At 40.1% G+C, this 18,935-nt stretch overlaps 1 protein-coding gene across 3 annotated transcripts in view; it reads left to right on the top strand.

Moving 5' to 3' along the window:
- Lama3 (laminin subunit alpha 3) overlaps positions 1–18,935 on the top strand; it is a 216,352-nt gene that overhangs the window by 162,592 nt on the left and 34,825 nt on the right. For all 3 annotated transcript variants that reach the window (XM_010638727.2, XM_010638728.2, XM_010638729.3), the window contains 13 exons: positions 1,539–1,589; positions 1,945–2,096; positions 7,435–7,545; positions 7,749–7,860; positions 8,045–8,218; positions 9,244–9,440; positions 10,622–10,738; positions 11,386–11,540; positions 11,825–11,966; positions 12,854–12,956; positions 14,480–14,596; positions 14,679–14,858; positions 15,352–15,494. In XM_010638727.2, the coding sequence (XP_010637029.1) occupies positions 1,539–1,589; positions 1,945–2,096; positions 7,435–7,545; positions 7,749–7,860; positions 8,045–8,218; positions 9,244–9,440; positions 10,622–10,738; positions 11,386–11,540; positions 11,825–11,966; positions 12,854–12,956; positions 14,480–14,596; positions 14,679–14,858; positions 15,352–15,494 (1,754 nt within the window). The remainder of the gene's footprint in view (positions 1–1,538; positions 1,590–1,944; positions 2,097–7,434; positions 7,546–7,748; positions 7,861–8,044; positions 8,219–9,243; positions 9,441–10,621; positions 10,739–11,385; positions 11,541–11,824; positions 11,967–12,853; positions 12,957–14,479; positions 14,597–14,678; positions 14,859–15,351; positions 15,495–18,935) is intronic.

The raw sequence follows: 18,935 nt of genomic DNA, 5'->3' as shown, positions 1-18,935 counted from the left end.
GGAATGCACTAGGTGTTATTTACAATTTGGGTAAAGGAATTACATAAATTATTTTTAAAAAATAAATTATCTTTAAAATTCAACTAATGATAGCTAAAACCCCTTCAGATTGGTGGTTTCGCTGAGGTCTCCCTCTGACATGGTAAGAAAATATTCACATCCACTTTCTCCATGTGTACTTCTGAGGAAATCAAAGTGGCTTTCTCTGATATCTACATGTTCTGAGATTTGGGCAGGTAATTGGGGTGGGTCTTACATACCAAGGAAAAGATAACTTTTCAAAGTTGGTATGAATTCGTTAGGAGCAACTCACAACAAAAAGATGACAATCCTCTTCCTTTTTTCAGAGAAAATATTAATATGATTTAACAAGGAAATGCCATTGATTTAGTGTCAATCACTTAGACAAAATCTCTCACAGTGAGGGGTAATGAGGGCCAGGTGTTTAGCTCGTTGGTGTCGCCGCCTGCCTCGCAAGTGCGAGGACCCAAGTTTGATCCCTGGTACCAAAAAATAAAAAATAAAAAATAATAACAGTAATGGGTAATGTGGAAAATTAAACCCTAAATGTGTGGATTGGATCTGATCAAGGAACTATTCCCAAAAGAAGGCAGAGTAAATAGATTAATGCTAATCTAGAGTGGGAATATTTATTGACTTGTCTCGGATTTGATTCCCGGCTGCATTTCTTTCAGTATTTCTGATGCGGATATAAATATAGGAGACCCGCCTCCTCAGTTATCAGAGGACACACACTTGGGAAAGGTGGTGATTGCCTTCTCTGACACATTTAGAATACAAAAGGGCCACATTTAGATGAACTTCTAGCTAGAGTTTTACTGGGGGGAAGTTGGATTGTTTTTCAGAGTACATTTTATCGTAATTCATGGCATGGGGAAAAGAAAGAGGGAGGCGTAAAGAAAATCCAAGGGTGACCACTGGGCTCCCCTGAGCTGTACTTGAGGGTCTCAAAACTCACCTTGCACATTACTGACAGGCCAGCCCAACAATGTGGTGTGCCAATCTCCTTCACAGTATCGGTCACACCATTTTGTCTTTTGTCTGCCTCTCCCAGACTGTTACACCACAAGACACCAGGATTTTGTCTTGATGTCTCCTATTTCCTGTACCCTGCACAGGGCCATGGCACATGGTGGGTGCTCAGAGGTGCTGGATCTTGAATGGTACTGGAAAGAGTGCGAACACACAGGGGGCTATCCAGTGGGGAAAGCCTTAACCTCATAAGTAGGTGTTTTCGTTGGTAAGAAATGCATGGCCCTCCAGAGAGGTGGCACTCACTGCTTAGAGAAGAAATGAAAGGAATATAATCAAGTGAGCCACAGAGAAGTTCCTGCAGCAGCCCTGTTAAAAAGTGACTTGGGAGTTGGAGGTTTGGGGTTAGGCGGATAAGGACCAATGATGCTGAGTAGTTGGGTGACTAAAATCTCTTCAAATTCACTGTTCTGAAAATCAAGTTAAAAGGCAGATGAAGAGAAAGTTCAATAACAGAGTCTTCTTTGGTTTTTGTCTGTTTTCAGACTGTGTAAGCCAAGAACCCAAAGACAGCAGCCCTGCAGAAGAGTGCGATGGTAAGACGGGAAAGCTTCCTCCCTTCCCAAGTGTGGGGTTTAGTTTAAGGCACATGAGCCCCATGGCGGGACATGCAGTGGCTAAGAGGAGGGATCACGCATGGCCTCTGTTGACTACTAGCTGTGTGACCTTCAGTAGGTGCCTGAAAAGCCCTACTTTCAACATTTGTTAAATAGACGCAGTGACTACACCTACCTCAAAGCTTTTGGGGAAGCGCTTGGAAATCTCGTAGCACAATATCTAGACAGTAGTAGCAAGCACTCCGTAAATCAACGGGACCATACAGCTCGGTTCTCTTCACTTTCACTTGGCTCCAGCCTAAAGCACTTTTGCCTCTGGTTGTGGTCCCTGCAGACTGTGACAGCTGCGTGATGACGCTCCTGAATGACCTGGCCACCATGGGCGAAGAGCTCCACCTGGTCAAGTCTCAACTGCAGGGCTTGAGTGCCAGCTCTGGTGCCCTGGAGCAGATTCAGCACATGGAGACCCAAGCCAAGGACCTGAGGGTAAATCCCCCCTGGGGCAGGAGGGAATAGATGCTCAGTGAATGCAGCGGTACCTTGGTAACCCCCACGGATACCAAAACCTGCAGATGTTGAAGTCTCTTCTATAAAGTGTGGTATTTGCATATAATCCGTGTATACTTTAAACCACTTCTAGCCCACTTATAATGCCTAATACAGTGTAAATGCTATGCAAACACCTGTTACACGGTATTGTTTAGGGAATAATGCCAAGAAATTTTCTGTAGCATTCAGTATAGATGCAGTGGGTTTTATCCCCCAGTATTTCCCATCCTCAGTTGAATCTGTGGGTAACAGAGCCCTCCAATTCAGTGGACTGTGTGAATGAATACTGCTCAAGTGGGAGAAGAGGAGAGATGCTCACTCCATAGAGTGCTTGCAAGGTTCCTTCTTCCTCTCATACAAATGAAGGTTAGGTTCTCACTGGTGGGAAGTGCTTGTGAGCACGAACGGTAAGCACTTCAAAGCGCACATTTCTCATTACCCGGTGTTTCCAGGCTACATTTTTCCATAGAGTCTGTAGCTCAGCATCCATCTTGTATTCAGACAATCCAAGCAAGGGTTCAAGGGTTTATATAAAATGAATATAATTCTTCTGCCCAAATGAGCCTGGGAATTTCTTTGTTAGAAGTTTTTCAGCCATAATTTTAATTTTTTAAAAATAGGTATGAGAGTACTCAGGTATCTATTTCTTCTTGGTGATATTTGGTAGTCTTTGTCTTTCAAATGATATGTTCTTTCATCTAAATGGCCAAATTTGTTAACATAAAATCATTCATAATGTTCTTTTGCTAACCTTTTAATATCTGCAAAAATCTGTGGTGATATTTTCTCATACATTGCTAATATTGATAATTTATGCTTATCTCTTTCTGATGATTATTTTAGCTAGATGTTGATCAACTTTATTGATGTACTTCATTGATTTTCTTCATCGTTTTTCTTTTTCAGTTCCACTGATTTCTGTTCTCATCCATATTTTTTTCTTCTTCCTACTTGCTTTGGTATAATTTGCTATTCATTTTCTAGTTTAAGGGGAAAGCTTAGTTTACAGATTCAAAACATTTATTGTTGTTAATGTAAGCATTTAATTCCATAAACTCTTCCCCATAGTGCTTCTTTTGCTGTATCCCATAGATTTGGAAATATCTTTCCATTCTCATTCACATTTACATCTCTTTAACCTATGACTGATTTGGAAATGTGGTGTTGACTTACAAATTGGAGAACTCCCCAGATAACTTTCTAATATTGAGTTTTAATTAACTGTTGTGGTTAGAGAATGAATTTTATATGATTTCATTTCTTTCGAATGTGTTAAGGTTCATTCCATAGTTATGGAATGTAGTCCATGCAGGTGAGTGTTCTCTGTGCACTTGACAGGTACAAGAATGGGTCTAAAGTGCCCCACAGTGCTGCATCAGGTTCTCCGGGGGATACTGAGGGCCACTGAGCCCAAAGAGCTTGTAACATTTTAACAGATAGATGGCAGGAAGGATGATACCCAACTGAAGCAACACCTGAAAGATGGATGGACATTAGATAAATGTAAACAGTAGGACAATCCAAAATTAAATAGTAGTATCCATTAGAAGGAGTAAGAAACAGGGAAATTCAAGGGGGAAAAGACCACTAGAAATTAAACAAGAAAGGTGGAGAAGAGCAGATCAAATTGAAAATAAGGGAAATAAACAATATGTGTTCATTTAAGTAAAAGAATTTAGTAAATGAGATAAATCCAAGGCTAGACTCAGTGAAAGAGGCTTTGGGGGAAATTTTAATAAATGCTTTTGGAAGAAGGGCTGATTCTAGTGGGTATAGCAGAGTATATTTAGCCAAAAGTAATTCTAGAGAAATGACTCCTTTTCATCCCCTCAAAGTAATTTTAGTTTGTGGTGTAAAGGCTTAATATAGAGGAGAGGGTAAAATAACCTTTAGGTTGTAAGCAATAAGGAAACTGTGTGAGTTAACTTTGCTCTCTTGGATAGCACACATCTTCACTTTTCTGCACACATACTCTGGGCTGGGATGTGTCAAGTGCTTAACTCAAGGGTCACAACATCCCCATCAGGAAAATAGTGATCTTACATTTAACAGGTGTGGAAACGCTGCCTAAAACCACACAGCTAGGACTAGGAGGCTCCAAAAGAATTCAAATCAAGACCAAAGTCTAAGACTATGCTTTACCCAGCGTACCTCTTACCCAGGTGTTCTGCTAACATCGGTGAAGCAGTGCGCCCCAGATTTCCTGTCAGCAAATTCAAATAGAACTGGTTTCTTGCTATATCAGCACCCTCTGTGGTGATTCAATAGCAGTATTATGAACTTATCATCCAAAGTAAGCCTGCAGGTTAATATTACAATTCACAGTTTGCTGATGAAGAGGGGATAAGGCTTCATGAGGCTCATCTCCTAAGCAGTAGACACAGGGTTTACACATATACAGTTAAGCATGTCTTCTTTTACCACACACTGGCTCTGATGTACAAATAGAGGCAATAGAATCATTTCTACTTGTTGACTTTTTCAAGTTATTACATTTTAAAAAATTGAAAATAATCACTAATCTGGGAATCACAGTAACCCTAATCTATGTGTAGCAATGTCACCCTTTAAAAGCAATGAGGGAATTTAGTACTAAGAAAGGACCAGGGTCTGGGGGTTTAGCTCAGTGGCACCGCACCTGCTTTGCAAGTATATGGTACTGAGTTTGATCCCTAGCACCAAAAATAAATAAATAAAACATTAATAAAGAAATGGAATATTACTCAGCCATAAAGAATGAGAAAATAGATTCATTCATAGGAAAATGGATACATATTGAAGATATACTCCTAAGTGAAATAAATAAGGCACACGTGTAAACACTGAATAGTTTCTCTGGTGTGAATAATCTGCAATAATACAGAAGATCCTAATAAGATTACTGACATTGAGAAATGGGAAGAAAGGAGCTAAAGGTGTAGGGAAGGTGGGATAGGTAGGGGAAGGGTAATAAGGGAAAAGAAAAAAATGTGAGATAATGAAAAGATGGAAATAAAGTGTTTGTAGATGGGGAGGAGAGGAGGGGGTGAATGGAGGGCAGGGACAGGGGGAATAAATGAGAACCAAGACTTGTCATGTAGAGGTACAAGATCCCAACAATGAATGTAACTATACTGTATCCCTAAAATGTACCAATAAACTCAATTAAAACTGAAAAAAAGAAAGGACCAGGGGCCTGGATAGCAACCTGAAGCAATCACTAGTAGGCTACATAGCCATGGACAGATCACTTAACTTCCATCAGCTTCCATTTTCTGACTAGTAATAGGAGCTCTGAATTCCCTGAAAGTTCTTTTAAATTGGACTCCTGTGAATCTAATGGTTCATCTAATGAAGTCACCATCTATATTACTTTTAGTGTTAGCAGATTAACCACTTAACACGCTACTGTCTTGGGTAGGAGGTTTGTTCACATACTGACTGTTCCCAGGGTCCCTCCAGAAAGTGTAATTTCAAGCAGTAGATTCTTGTTTGCATGAGATGCACTCGTACGTCTGTTTGTTTTTTTTTTTTTTTGCATGTTTTCTATTGAGAACGTTGTATTCATATTTGATATTTGTTTTTAGTAAAATCTAGTAGTACGTTCTGGTTACTTTCTTTGACTAACTCATGTTTATTCATAGAGATTTGTAATTTTGTGCTATAGTCTATAAAAACTTTTATAGTGATCACATTAGATATAATTTTTATACTTTTCCAGAACTCAGTGATATACTTTTGCAATACAAAACTACCTGTGTGAGACCCTGAGACTGAACAGGAAAGAAGGGCCAAAAGATCTGCAAAAGAAAAAACTAAAAAGGGAGAGATGTTGGCATATCAGAGAGGAAAAGTCTGTTATAAAGCAGAAAGACAAAAAGACATCTTATTGTCAACTATTCATAGTACAGAAATGATAGACCTTTAAAGAAAGAAAGAAACTAAAAAACTCCAATAGTGGTTAATGATTATAATAACTCCATGGGTGGTGTTGTCAGATTCGACCAACATCTAACAAGCTATCCTAAAACCAGAGAATATGGAACTCATTTGTTATTTATTCAAAACAAGGGGATTCAAAAAGTAATTTACATTTATGATTAGGTCTGATAGACCAAATAATTGGAAAATACAGGCTAGCAAAAAAAAAAAAACCAGGGCATCCATCATCGATGTCTTCACCATCACATTTAGCGGGTAGACATTTTATTAAAAGTACAGCACCCACAGAGGGAAAAAAAAAAAGAAAAGGCCAACAGGACAGTGTAAAGTGTGTTGTTCATAGAAAGACAATAATGCAAAAAGAATTTGGAAAGAGCCTAGGTCTACTGTCCAGATTGAAATGTTGCATTGTGTATTGAATGTTTTAAGGCATACTATACACAGAAGAATTATTGAATAAATTTGATAAAATTATTTTTATATTTCCTGTTATAAAATAAATTTTAAAATATGCAATTTTTTCATCCTTTATATAAGTAATTGGACTAGTAAGTGGTTAACTACAGATTTTAAAAGACTAAATGTTAGTATAGAATCTGGAAATCAAAACATCAGATAAGTAGTATCACCCTTATTTCTATAAGGCTAGATCATTAATTTAAGTAAAGTATCTCCTTTCAAGTTTTTTATATTTGATACTGGTGTAGTTTGGATCTTAAGTGTCCTCCAAATGCCCATCCAGGTGTGGAAGTCTGGTTCCCTAGAGTTGTGTTATTGAGAGGTAGTAGACATTTTAATAAGCAGAGCCTTGTGGGAGGTCTTCTGGTTGGTGGTGTCATGACCTCAATGGGAATTATGGGACTTCAGTCTCTACTTCCTGTCTTCCATTCCCTGGTTACCACAAGGTGAGCAATTTCGCTCTACAACATGTTTCCGCTATGATATTCTGCCTTAAAATAGGCCCAAGCAATGGAACCAACCAGTCATGGACTGAAACCTCTTCAATTGTGAACCAAAGTCAACTTTTTACATTAGTTATCTTGGATCTTTGTTATAGTGACAGAAAGTGCCTTAATTTTCAAGCCATATCACAATATCTTTCAGAAAGTAGATTCTTCATGGAATCTATCTATTTCAAAGATTTGTTGCCTGCCTCACAAGGGCAAAGTCCTGAGTTTGATCCCCAGTACCAAAAAAACCAAGCAAACCAAAAAAAGAACCATATTTTCCACCTGTAGAACTGACATTACTTTTGTTAAATGAGTTTTTTCAGTATGATCACATTTATCACATTATTGGGACTTAACCTACATTTCTACTCCAAAATGAGATTAGCTTTGTGTTTTCCTTCTAGAATCAGTTGCTCCACTATCGTTCTGCTATTTCAAATCATGGATCAAAAGTGAATGGCCTGGAAAAAGAACTGAGTAATTTGAATCACGAGTTTGAAACTTTGCAAGAAAAGGTAGTGTGTTAACATCAGTTACCTTTAATTTTTTTTTCTTGGTACTGGGGATCAAACTTGGGTCCTTGCGCTTACAAGGCAGGCAGTGGAACCACTGAGCTAACTTTTTTTTTTTTTTTTTTTTTTGCTTTCAAAATTTTTTTAGTTTTTTTCCCCTAAAAACATAATCTTTTGCAAATCAACTTTTTTTTTTTTTTGTACAGGCTCAAATAAATTCCAGAAAAGCACAAACATTATATAACAATGTTGACCGAACAATCCAGAGCACAAAAGAGCTGGACATGAAGATTAAAAATGTCATCCAGAATGTGCACAGTAAGAAAAATTACTCGGGCCTTTGTTACACAGAGAGATTTCCTTCTGAGAGTTCAACATGATGAAAAAGATCCTATAGCAAAACTGATGAAATCTCCAATATAGTTTCTGCCCTTTTTTTTTTTTTAAGTAGTTTACTGGAGCCCAGAATTCCCAGTTTAATAAACTACGCAATGTTTTCCAGTTCTCTTGAAGCAGATCTCCGGGACAGGTGGAGAAGGAGGAGGAAACAACTTGCCCATAGGTGACTTTTCCAGGGAGCTGGCCGAGGCTGAACGCAGGCTGACGGAGATGCGGAGCCGACACTTTGGGAAGCCCCTGCAAGAAGCCGAGGTTGAGGAAAGAGAAGCCCAGCTCTGTAAGGCCCCACACCCCTCAGGCAACCGCCCCTGTATGGCTCTGAACACAATGTGCACACTTCCCTACAGACACCCCTGTGCAAGCGGAAGGTGTCTCATTCCTGAGAATATTATTACTGTTAGAGTGTCACACAGTGGAATTAGGGGGACAAGAATCTTTTCTTCATGTTTCCAGTACTGTAGAATATAATATCCTACCATCGTGCAAAAAACAAGCAACCAAAAATATGTTCTCTAAAATTTAGAGATATTCGTGCTTTTTTTTCCCCTTTTAAACTACATTTTCATCCTTCTGATCCTCATTCATCTCTTTCCAAATTTCTTATAATATCACTTTTAATGATCTCCTTACCACTGTTGGGTTTTGCATTGTAAATTGATATTAGTGCTACAATTATAAAAACAAAAAATGAATTTTGCACGAATTGATAGGATATTTCTGAAGGTTCTAACTACCTCAGAACTAAGAAAGGTGCATTTTTTTTTCCCCTCAAGGTTTGTTCTCTAGTAAAATAATGTAGCTGGAGTTAATACACAGATAGCAGCTGTTTTCTTTGTAGCATTTGTGATGTTCAGATGTAGTACCAGTTTGGCTTTTAACTATAAGGAAGCAGCCTTAGCAGTAGGAGAATGCACCCTACAGCTCTGGCTCAAGGCCAGGTTGAGTAGCTGTATAACCTTGAGTTGACCCCCTAATTTCTCAGCCCTCCATTTCCTTATCAGTAGCATGAGAATGATAATTACCACTTTTGTGTGATTGTCACGGATGCCAAGGGAAGCAATGAACCTAACCATTGAATTTGATTTGTTTCTTGTCCAATTTGGTTTGCGACCAGAATCATGGAAAGAATTAAGTTCGTGAACCGAGGTACCATTGTAACGGCTCTGCATAAATCTTAGTGTCCTTTTCCATTCCCTCCAAAGTTCAGGGAAACCCAGTAATTGAGCAGGAACTCGATTTCCCTTCTATAGTCTCGATCTCCTAGTATTTTTCCAGTGGAAGACATAAAGTAATATATTACAGTGCTGAACCGGATAAAGAGCTGGCTGGAAACCCACCAGGTGGGAAATGATGGACTCGCTAAGAATATACAAGATTCTTTGAACGATTATGAGGCCAAGCTCCATGACCTGCAGGCCATGATCCAGGAGGCAGCTGCCCAGGCCAAGCAGGCTGCTGGCCTCAACCACGAAAATGAGAGAGCTTTGGGATCCATCAAGGTAAGCTTGCAGTTGGAAGCCATATGCTTTCATTAAAGTAAGGATGAGGGGAGCAGGGAGCTTTGTTATGAATAAATTGGCACGGCCAGGTGTCCATCTGGTTATACAAACTCAGGTCCTGACCCAACAGGACCAAGGCTTAAGTGCAAACCCAGAACTATTTCTACTCCTCAGCTACCAGAAAAGATTCTGAACTTAAGCCACAGGTAAAGCCTCCCAAACTGCCTCATCCTGCCCCTGGATGAAACTGTTGGAAGAATAATGTTGCCAAGTAGATGAGAAATGAATCGTGTTAGCATGAATACAGACATATTTTATGTTTTAAATACATCTTGTATCAAACATGTCAACATCATTGTCACAGTCCCCTACAGAGGCACTTGAAGTGATTACCTGCCACATAGAATATAAGTTAAAGTGTAGGTCACTTACAGAAGCTTCAGTGACAGAATTTAGAACTCAAGGATTCATAGTTTATATTTTTGATGGTGAACATCATGCACCAAAACAATAAAAACGTGAAGGGTTAAAGAAATGGCAGGAAGATCAGAGTTAAGTAACACAGGACCAATCCTAGAAAGAAGAGAAACCTGGTAAATGACAGTCAGTGATGTCTTAGCAGGTGACTGTACCCAGCTCCCAAGACCGGCTTAGATGGTATTATCTCTGCTTGAATAGTATCTGTTTGAATAAGACGTTTGTTTGAATAATACCTTTGCTGGTTGTGCCAGCAAAGAGAGCAGGCTCCAGTAGTATGGGCGTGACCTTTGGGAGTTCTCAGCTTGGCGTGCACTGGTCTTGGGCCATCTCTCATTCAAGTGCCCATTACATCTTCTGTGGCACTGACTTGCAGAGTAATGATTGGCCCTGATTTGTTCAGTTAAAGTCTCTCATTCTTTTCCCCAAACTGGAGCTTAGTCATATCGACCACTGGTTGAGTTAACCCAGAACTTAGTCATATGTCACTGGTTAACTTGACCTTGTGTAGAAACCTAGACGAAACCATGGCAACCACCAACACTGCCAGGAGAACTGAGGGCCATCGCTCTGTAGTTGCCTCGACCACCTTCAGGTTCATGAAAACATTCTGACCCTGACTGTGTACTTGCTGTTGTTCCGGGTCTGTGTCTTCTGATAATATGTCATGCAGCTCAGGTGCATGTCCTTTTTATTCTCTCCAGAGACAGGTGAAAGAAATCAGTTCCCTGCAGCGCGAATTCTCCAAGTACCTGAGCACAGCAGACTCGACTCTGATACAGACCAGCTCTATGCTGCAGCTAGTGGACAAAAACTGGAAGGTAGAGAGGACCTCGCATTCCCTAGAAGATCGGGAAACATTTCAGTCGAGCTGCCAAGAGTTTACAAGATGGACTCACCTGTTTGTTTCTTTGATTCTTTTAGATGAAAGCAAAATCAAAATGTTCACAGTGGTTTTCCCTGGGGGTGGGGTATGGAAGATGCTCATCTGCGTTACCTTATTTGTCTGAAGTGAGCGAGTCACTTCTGGGATTTAAAAAAAAAAATAGAATGCTTATTTTTAAAACCCCAAATATTTTTATTAATAGAAAAAATTTAAGACTGGAGAAAAAAAAAGTGGCAAAATTTCCTAGTCGCCCAATGGGCATTTTTGAAAGTATCTTCAATGCTAGCTATTTCCATATCATAAAGACTCCACTGTTTTAGTAGAAGTTTACTTTGATAATGACATTGCGATTTTTATAAAACTTACTAAAGGGGGTACCTGCCAGAAGAAAAATACTCAAAGGGATGGCAAAAGTAGGGGGATGTCATCCACGGCACTGTCTGAAGTAACAAAGATTCACCGGTGTGCTAAATAGGCTTAGAATACATGATTCCTCACAGAAACATCATTCATGGCAGAGTTTGAGAAAACAGAGCATGAATTCTTTGCTTGAATTTCTTTTGTCTTTTCTTGGAAAAATAGGAATATGAAAACTTAGCAGCCACTTTAAATGAAGCTAGATTGGAACTAAGTGACAAAGTGAGAGATCTCTCCAGATCTTCCAGCCAAGAGTCCCTGGTGGTGCAGGCAGAAAAACACGCACAGTCTTTACAAGAGCTGGCAAAGCAGCTGGAAGAGTAAGTGTGGGCCCTGGGGAGATCCAAATGCCACGGGCCACTTGAGCACCAAGCCAGGACCTCTGCTGGGTGAGGCAGGCGCCAGAACAGGGCGGAAGGCCTTGACCAAACAAAACCCCACCCAGGATCCACAGCCCAGACCTCATTGCCAGGGCAGAACCAGACCGCATCTCTGAGGCAGATCTGCAGAGACCACTGCCTCTGGTGTCCACTACTTAGGATGCAGCCACAGGCAGGGAAGGCGCTGGAGGACCTTGCCCTCCTCACCCATTGCTGTCTTCCAGGATAAAAAGAAATGCCAGTGGGGATGAGCTGGTACGCCGTGCCGTGGACGCTGCCACTGCCTATGAGAACATCCTTAATGCCATCCAGGCAGCTGAGGACGCAGCCAACAAAGCCACCACTGCGTCCGAGTCTGCTCTTCAGGTGGGCACCAGCACCAGCAGCATCTCTAGATTTGCTCTGGAAGCAGCTTAGTTTCTTATGCTCTTTCTATGTGCCTGGAGAATTGCAGAAAAAAAAAAGCATTAATTGTATCTTATTCTTTATATTTTTTGGTACCGGGGATCAAACTCAGGACCTTGCATTTGTGAGGCAGGCGGCAGCACCACTGAGCTAAATCCCTGGCCCAAAAGCATTTATTTTAAATCAGAAGTTACTGTATAGAATGGACTTGAGTTTGCTCTAGATAAAGGTCTTTCCTTGTTTACTTGACTATTAGATGAGTTGAAAACTTATCTATAAAACCAGAGAGAAATTATACTAATTATTGGTTTTGAACCTAAACACATGATGTATCCTGTTTACCAGGTATACTTTTATGCTTGTGAGTAAATTGTTAGCATTAACCCAAAAGGGATTTTTGTAAACAATTTGATCCGTGTTTCTACCTTATATCTGGTCATGTCTGTGAATTCATGTGGAATCTTACATACACAATATATCGTCCTATAGCTGAAAAAGAAAGGATAAAATATTAAATATGACGGAGGGCTAGACCTTCTTGGTGGTTTGAACACTTTTACACCCCAAAGCTGGGGCGCTAAATTCTCTCTTCACTTATTGCAGAGGGTTGTTTTCAGGTGACGGTGAGCAGCTGAGACACCGTCCTACGCTTGGCCAGTGTGTTATCAGAGATGGGTCTACCTCCCCGAGCCACAGATGTCTGTGTGCAGTCCTAACCATCTCTAGTCCTTTCTCACTTCAGACTTCATCCTTTAAAGATGAGGGTTTTGGATGTGTGGTGAAAAATCATACTCTGTATTTTCTAATGCGTAGCATATGGTTAAGGCTGACAAACACTTTGTTTTCAGACAGTGATAAAGGAAGATCTTCCAAGAAAAGCTAAGACTCTGAGTTCTGACAGCGATAAACTGTTAAATGAAGCCAAGAGAACACAGAAGAAGTTACAGCAAGGTATTGGGGTATGGAGGTGGCAGGGATAGTCAGGGGCTTTAAAGGATCTGTGGGACCTGGAGGGCCAGCACTAGAAGCAAACACTCTTGCTAAATGTCAGTGTCAAGTCAGAGAAGAGTTTTTGAATGCATAATTTATTTTAGCCAGTATCATGAATCCGCCCAGTATTATAAATGACTAGACGGCTCTAAACAAAGTCTTCTGGACTGACTTTGGGGATCCTCCTCTGATTTACTCCCCTGTGATCATGGCAGTGAGAACGAGCACAGCAAGATCACTCACGGAAGGTTGTTAGAGCAACTGCTTCAAAATTTCTCGTGTCCTAAAATCTTAGCAACTAAAACTACCATAACTCATTTCCACTGTGCAGTGTGGGAAAATTTTAAGTATAAATTTTATTTTTCTTTTATTTACTTTTTTTAGAATTAAGAATTTAAACTTTGCAAGTTCCTTTGTTCTAAGAATACCATCTCTTGGGTTTCTCTGATCTTTTGTGAGCATCCTTGGCTGAGCAGGCATCTGAGCCTATCAGCTTCTCAGTCCTTCAGGGGATTACATGATGCCTTTGTAAATTCTCTTAGCATTTTAGAGAACTAAACACGTGAAAAATAAAAATATAGAAAAACTATGCACTAATATACAATTATTCACCTGGCAAATTTTAAGCATTAAGGTTTAATGGTATGATACCTGCCGTCTTTATAAAATTTGAGCTGGGAGGTAAGATTGTAGAGGTTTTTGTTTGTTCTTTGAAGTGCTGAGGATCAAATCCAAGGCCTGGCATGTGCTAAGCACGCGCTCTACCATGAGCCAGACCCCAGCCCAGGATCAGTGTTTTCAGTAGGTTAGAATACTGAGGATGTTGGTGAATAAAGCATCATGGGAACAAAATGTAAATTATCTGTATGGTTTTATGGCATTCGCCAGTCATTTTCCATGACCCAAAGGTGGCAAGATTAGCAGCCACGAATGTCTGCTAGCACCTGGCCCTGTTGTGGGATTTTTTAAATATGTCGGTTTGAAAGTGAACAGAAATAGTGTCTACTCTGATGTCCTTTGGATGGGGCTCCTCAAAAACACTCCTTTCTCATCCTCTGGCTGAAGAGGCATTCTTTCTGCATTATTCATTCATTCTTTCATATATTCATTCAACAAATAGCTTCTAATAGTAAGCTCTGATTAGTGCCAAACACTGCACTGGATACTAGGGCACAGCTGTGAATAAGACAGGCACTTCCTTCACTGAGCAGAGTCTTTTGCCCCCGTAAGTTGTTCAGTCTATCCCTTTTTTGTATGCATTTCCAAGGAGCTTGTCACCACAAGGCTCTGTAATGCTTCTGGCCTCTGTGATCAGAGGGCCTCAGAGCTGCAGGTTCGGCACACACAACAGGCATCTTGGCATGAGCCCTAAGATGCAGATCTGCTCAATGCTGGGCAGATGTTGGTTACTTCCCAGGCCATAGACAGCAGTGGATAATCAAAATGCATACAGTGATTGCCTCCTTGTGTTTATTTTCTTTTAGAAATTAGTCTGGCTCTCAACAACTTACAACAAACCTTGAATATCATGAAGGTTCAGAAAGAACTGATAGACACCAATCTCACTTCTGTCCGCAACGATCTTCGTGGGATACAGAGAGGTCAGCATCTCCCTGGACCAGTGTACTTGGCTTCCTGTTGACATTTCAGATCCTTCCACCTCTTTATTTGTGTGTGCATTAGGGGCCGTTGACAGTGTGATCAGTGGTGCAAAGAGCATGGTCAGGAAGGCCAGTGACATCACGAGTGAGGTTCTGGATGGACTCAGCCCCATTCAGACGGACTTGGAAAGGATCAAGGACAACTACGAGAGTGCACAGAGTGAAGACTTCAACAAAGCTCTAACTGATGCTAATAAGTCAGGTAACAGGTGTCCTTTGGTCAGGATGTATTAGCTATTTCCTCCGTTGTTGTGGCATCCTTGTTCATTTTAGTTCTCTAGTAAAGTCTGATCTCAGATATAAAAACATCAGTAAACAGTTTCATAAAATACATGTAAATAATGTAGGTATTATATTAGAAAGACTAGGTGAGGTGCTTTATTTGGAACCCATTGATAATGCTATTGGTTTTCTCTTTTAGAGAATGCTAAGTTCATGAATCATGAGGTGTTAAATTATGACTGATCTTAAGAACCAAAAAACAGGCTTTTTTCCCTACAAAAAAAGGATTTGATGTCTTCAATATAGAATAAACCCATGATGCATTTAGAAAGAGGATTGACTGATTATAATCTATCTTTTCAACATCTGTGGCCCAAACTTGCCACTAAACAAATACTATCAGGAAGAACATCCATATTTAAACTTTTGTCAATGCACAATTTTAAACATCTGTTTCCTAATCTCACCCTCAGTAAAGAAATTAACCAAGAAACTGCCTGACCTTTTGAGTAAGATTGAAAGTATCAACCAGCAATTGTTGCCCCTGGGGAACATCTCTGACAATGTGGACCGAATTCGGGAACTAATTCAGCAGGCCAGAGATGCTGCGAATAAGGTGAGCGGTACCCCATACTGTCGTAGCCAAGGCTGGTCCTATCAAGTCATCGAAAACTGGTCCTCTTTCTTGTCTTGATTCTTTGATGGCTTGAAATAATGACGGTGGTTCCACCACCTTCCTAGAAATAATGAAGGTTGACTTCTTCCTGTTACTCTTTGAAGGATGACTCATCCTCTCAATTTTCTGGTGTATCAGGGGCCTGAAGCAGTTTCTTCCATTGGGTGTAAGCAGGCAGGAAGAAGACCCCACTATTTAAACTGTTGCTGCAAGTTCAAGTGTGGGATCTATGGGCAGAGTCTGCCAATGTGATTTTGCGCTGTCTTGTAACTTCAAAGTGATAAGAGTCCATCTTTGTTGAAGATGGAAGACATAGGACCTCAGCAGTTTTCTTTCATGAGAGTCCTGCTTCATTAGCATTTCTTATTTTTACTTGGTATAGCTTGCTTCAATTCCTGACACTCCTTTCTTTTGACATGTTTTGTTTTAAAATAGTGTACAATGGTCCTCCCTTACCCATGGGGAATACACTCCAAGACCCCACTGGATGCCTGAAACTGCAAACAGTATTGAGTCACACATATCTACCTATGTAGGGTTTAATTTATAAATTAGGCACAGTAAGAAATTAATAAAGCTGGGTGTGATGGTACACACTTTAATTCCAGCACTTGGGAGGCTGAGGCATAAGGATCGCTATGAATTTGAGGCCAGCCTGGGCTGCAATGTAAGTTCAGGGCTAGCCTCAACTACATAGTGAGACCATGTCTCAAAAAAAGGAAATTAATAATAACTAATAATAATAATATAGAGCAATTATAGCAATATACTACAAAAACATGTGATTGTGGTCTCTCTGGCTCAGAATAGCTTATTGTATTATACTCACCTGTCTTAGGACAATGTAAGATGATACAATGCCTACTTGATGAGATGAAGTGAGGTCAGTAGAGTAGGCTTTGTGAGGTAGCATTAGGCTTCTATGTAAGGATTACTGGAACACAAGTACTACAATACTGAACAGTCACTCTATTAACAGTCACCTACAAAGTAGCTATCAGGAGGGTGGCATATACAGCATGGTTACTGTGTGAAAAGGTATATAATTCATGTCCCAGACAGAGCAGAGTGAAACAGTGTAAGACTTTATCACTCTACTCAGAATAGTGCACAATACAAAGCTTATGAATTAATTATTTCTTGAATTTTCCATTTAATAATTTTGGGCCAGAGTTGACTGTGGGTAACTGAAACTTCAGGAAACAAAACTTCAGAAAATCAAGGACTGAGATTTTTTGCATTTTTCAACAGTTCCTAGCCAGCCTTGTGTGAGATGTTTGGAGGAGAGCCAAGTCAGAGAATACCACTGTCCTGGCAGCACCATAGTTGGTTTTTTAAAGCTCGATATTACTTCTTTCAAGCCTCAGAATCTGCTCTTTTGAGAGGTATCCCCCACATAAAACCTTTAGCAAGAAAACAAAGAACATCCAGCAAAGTTTGGAACAAACTACCTTCTTCACACCAATACAAACTTTGCAAAAAACAAAAGAAAAAGAATGCCACTGTAGCTTTTGTCCTCTGTGTTGATTCACTGATTCATTCAGCAACATTTGAAGTACAGTATAACACAGAGCTGGTTAGTCAAGCCAGACTGTCTTGGTATAATTCTTGCTCTATCACTTATGAGATGAGAGGTGCTGGGTGAGTCATGTCAGCTCTGTGCCTCAGTTTCTCCATCTGTAAGTAGCTGTACCGATATCCTGAAATTGTTAGGGTGAAGTGAACTAACATAGAAGACTGTCTTGTAGATACTAAGTAGTATGCCAGTGGAAAATAATGTTTAAAATATAAGGAAGTGCTTCTGAATACCTAGTGTGCACTGGCACTCTGTGGGGTGTGAGGACTCAGAAATTACTGAGGTCGGACCTGAGTGCAGTTGCTCACTGGCCACTGTAAGTGGTTTCTCATACTGTCCCAAGAAGCTGGATGGAGACATATTCTGTGTCTTAGAAGCACACAGTTCTTCCTGGAGGGGCTCAGAGTAGCACTTTTGAGTAGCATTCATAGACGTAGATGAGAATGTTCATTGCAACACAGTTGATAATCACATGCAGCAATTGTTTAGGAAGCAAAAGCAAGATGTTTACAATAGTATACATGAAGGAGCTGAAGGCAGGTGTCATCAGTGCAATTTTAAAACATAATGCTCAGCAAAGAAAGCAAGTTCTGAAAGGGTGTGTACAGTCAGATACCACTTATATTAAAGTATTTAAAACATGAAAATAACTGTAATCCCAGCACTCGGGAGGCTGAGGCAGTAGGATCACTGTGAGTTCGAGACCAGCCTGGGCTACACAGTGAGTTCCAGAGCAGTCTCAACTACATAGTGAGACCCTGTCTCAAAACACAAAAAACAAAAATAAAACATGAAAATAAGACTAGCTATATCTTATATCTAGCTAAATGCATACTTACTAAAATATTAAGACATGCATAGAAATCTGCATGAGAATTCAAATCCAGAGTAGTGGTGACCTCTGAGAAGGGAGAAAGGGGAGTAGGGACAATTATATCAGGTGTATTTTATTTCTTAAATGGTGATACACAAGTATAGTCTCCATCCTTCTTTCAAAATGCTTTTTTTTTTGCATGCTGAAATATCTCCTTAATTAAAAAAATAAAAAGAATGAGTAAGAGTTTGCCAGGTGCCAAAAAGCAGAAGAGCACCCCAGGGAGACTGAGAGATGTGGTTGGGTCCCCTAGAGGGCAGAAGACGGATAGAAAAGAGAGCTTAAGTGGGCTCATTACTGTGACTGAGGGGACCCTCAGCTCTCCCATTGCTGAGCCCCCTGATTGGTTCTTTTGCATATATAAGATCCTTAATAAATGTTTAAATAGTTGGTAGAGAAAATGCAGAGTTAGTCTAATTACCCTTCCAGAATTATTATCCTTTTGACTGCTTGAGAATATTTATCTTCTGAGGTTTAAACCACAGCTACCCAACCTTGGTGCACAGACCAGCACCAGTCAGATAGACTTGTTACCAGTTCATTAACTCTAAGTATAAAATTGAGAGGAAATGTTCAGAAGTTTCTAACAATTTGCATTGCTTCAACCTTCAAGCATGTGATCGGTGAGCTTGTGTTCCTCATTTCACTTTTCTAATCATTTAATCTGTAATGAATTTTACAAAAGTATTGGTCCATGAAAGGTGGCTATCATCACAGGAAAACTAAGGATTGGTATTTTAGAGCCCTGATGCATGCATTCTAAAAGACTGAACGCTGGTAATGAATACAATCATGATACGTAACATGTTCATGGCAATCAATGCCTTAAAATGTACATTTAAGACATATTTTAGGGCTGGGGATTTAGCTGAGTGGTGCCACCACCTGCCTCGCAAGTGCAAGGTCCCAAGTTTGATCCCTGTACCAATAT

The sequence above is a fragment of the Fukomys damarensis genome, unplaced genomic scaffold (genome assembly GCF_012274545.1).
Source record: "Fukomys damarensis isolate Sample0158 unplaced genomic scaffold, DMR_v1.0_HiC HiC_scaffold_30, whole genome shotgun sequence".
Taxonomy (NCBI): domain Eukaryota; kingdom Metazoa; phylum Chordata; class Mammalia; order Rodentia; family Bathyergidae; genus Fukomys; species Fukomys damarensis.
The sequence above is the reverse complement of the archived record's forward strand: the minus strand, read 5'-3'. Positions and strand labels throughout refer to the sequence as shown.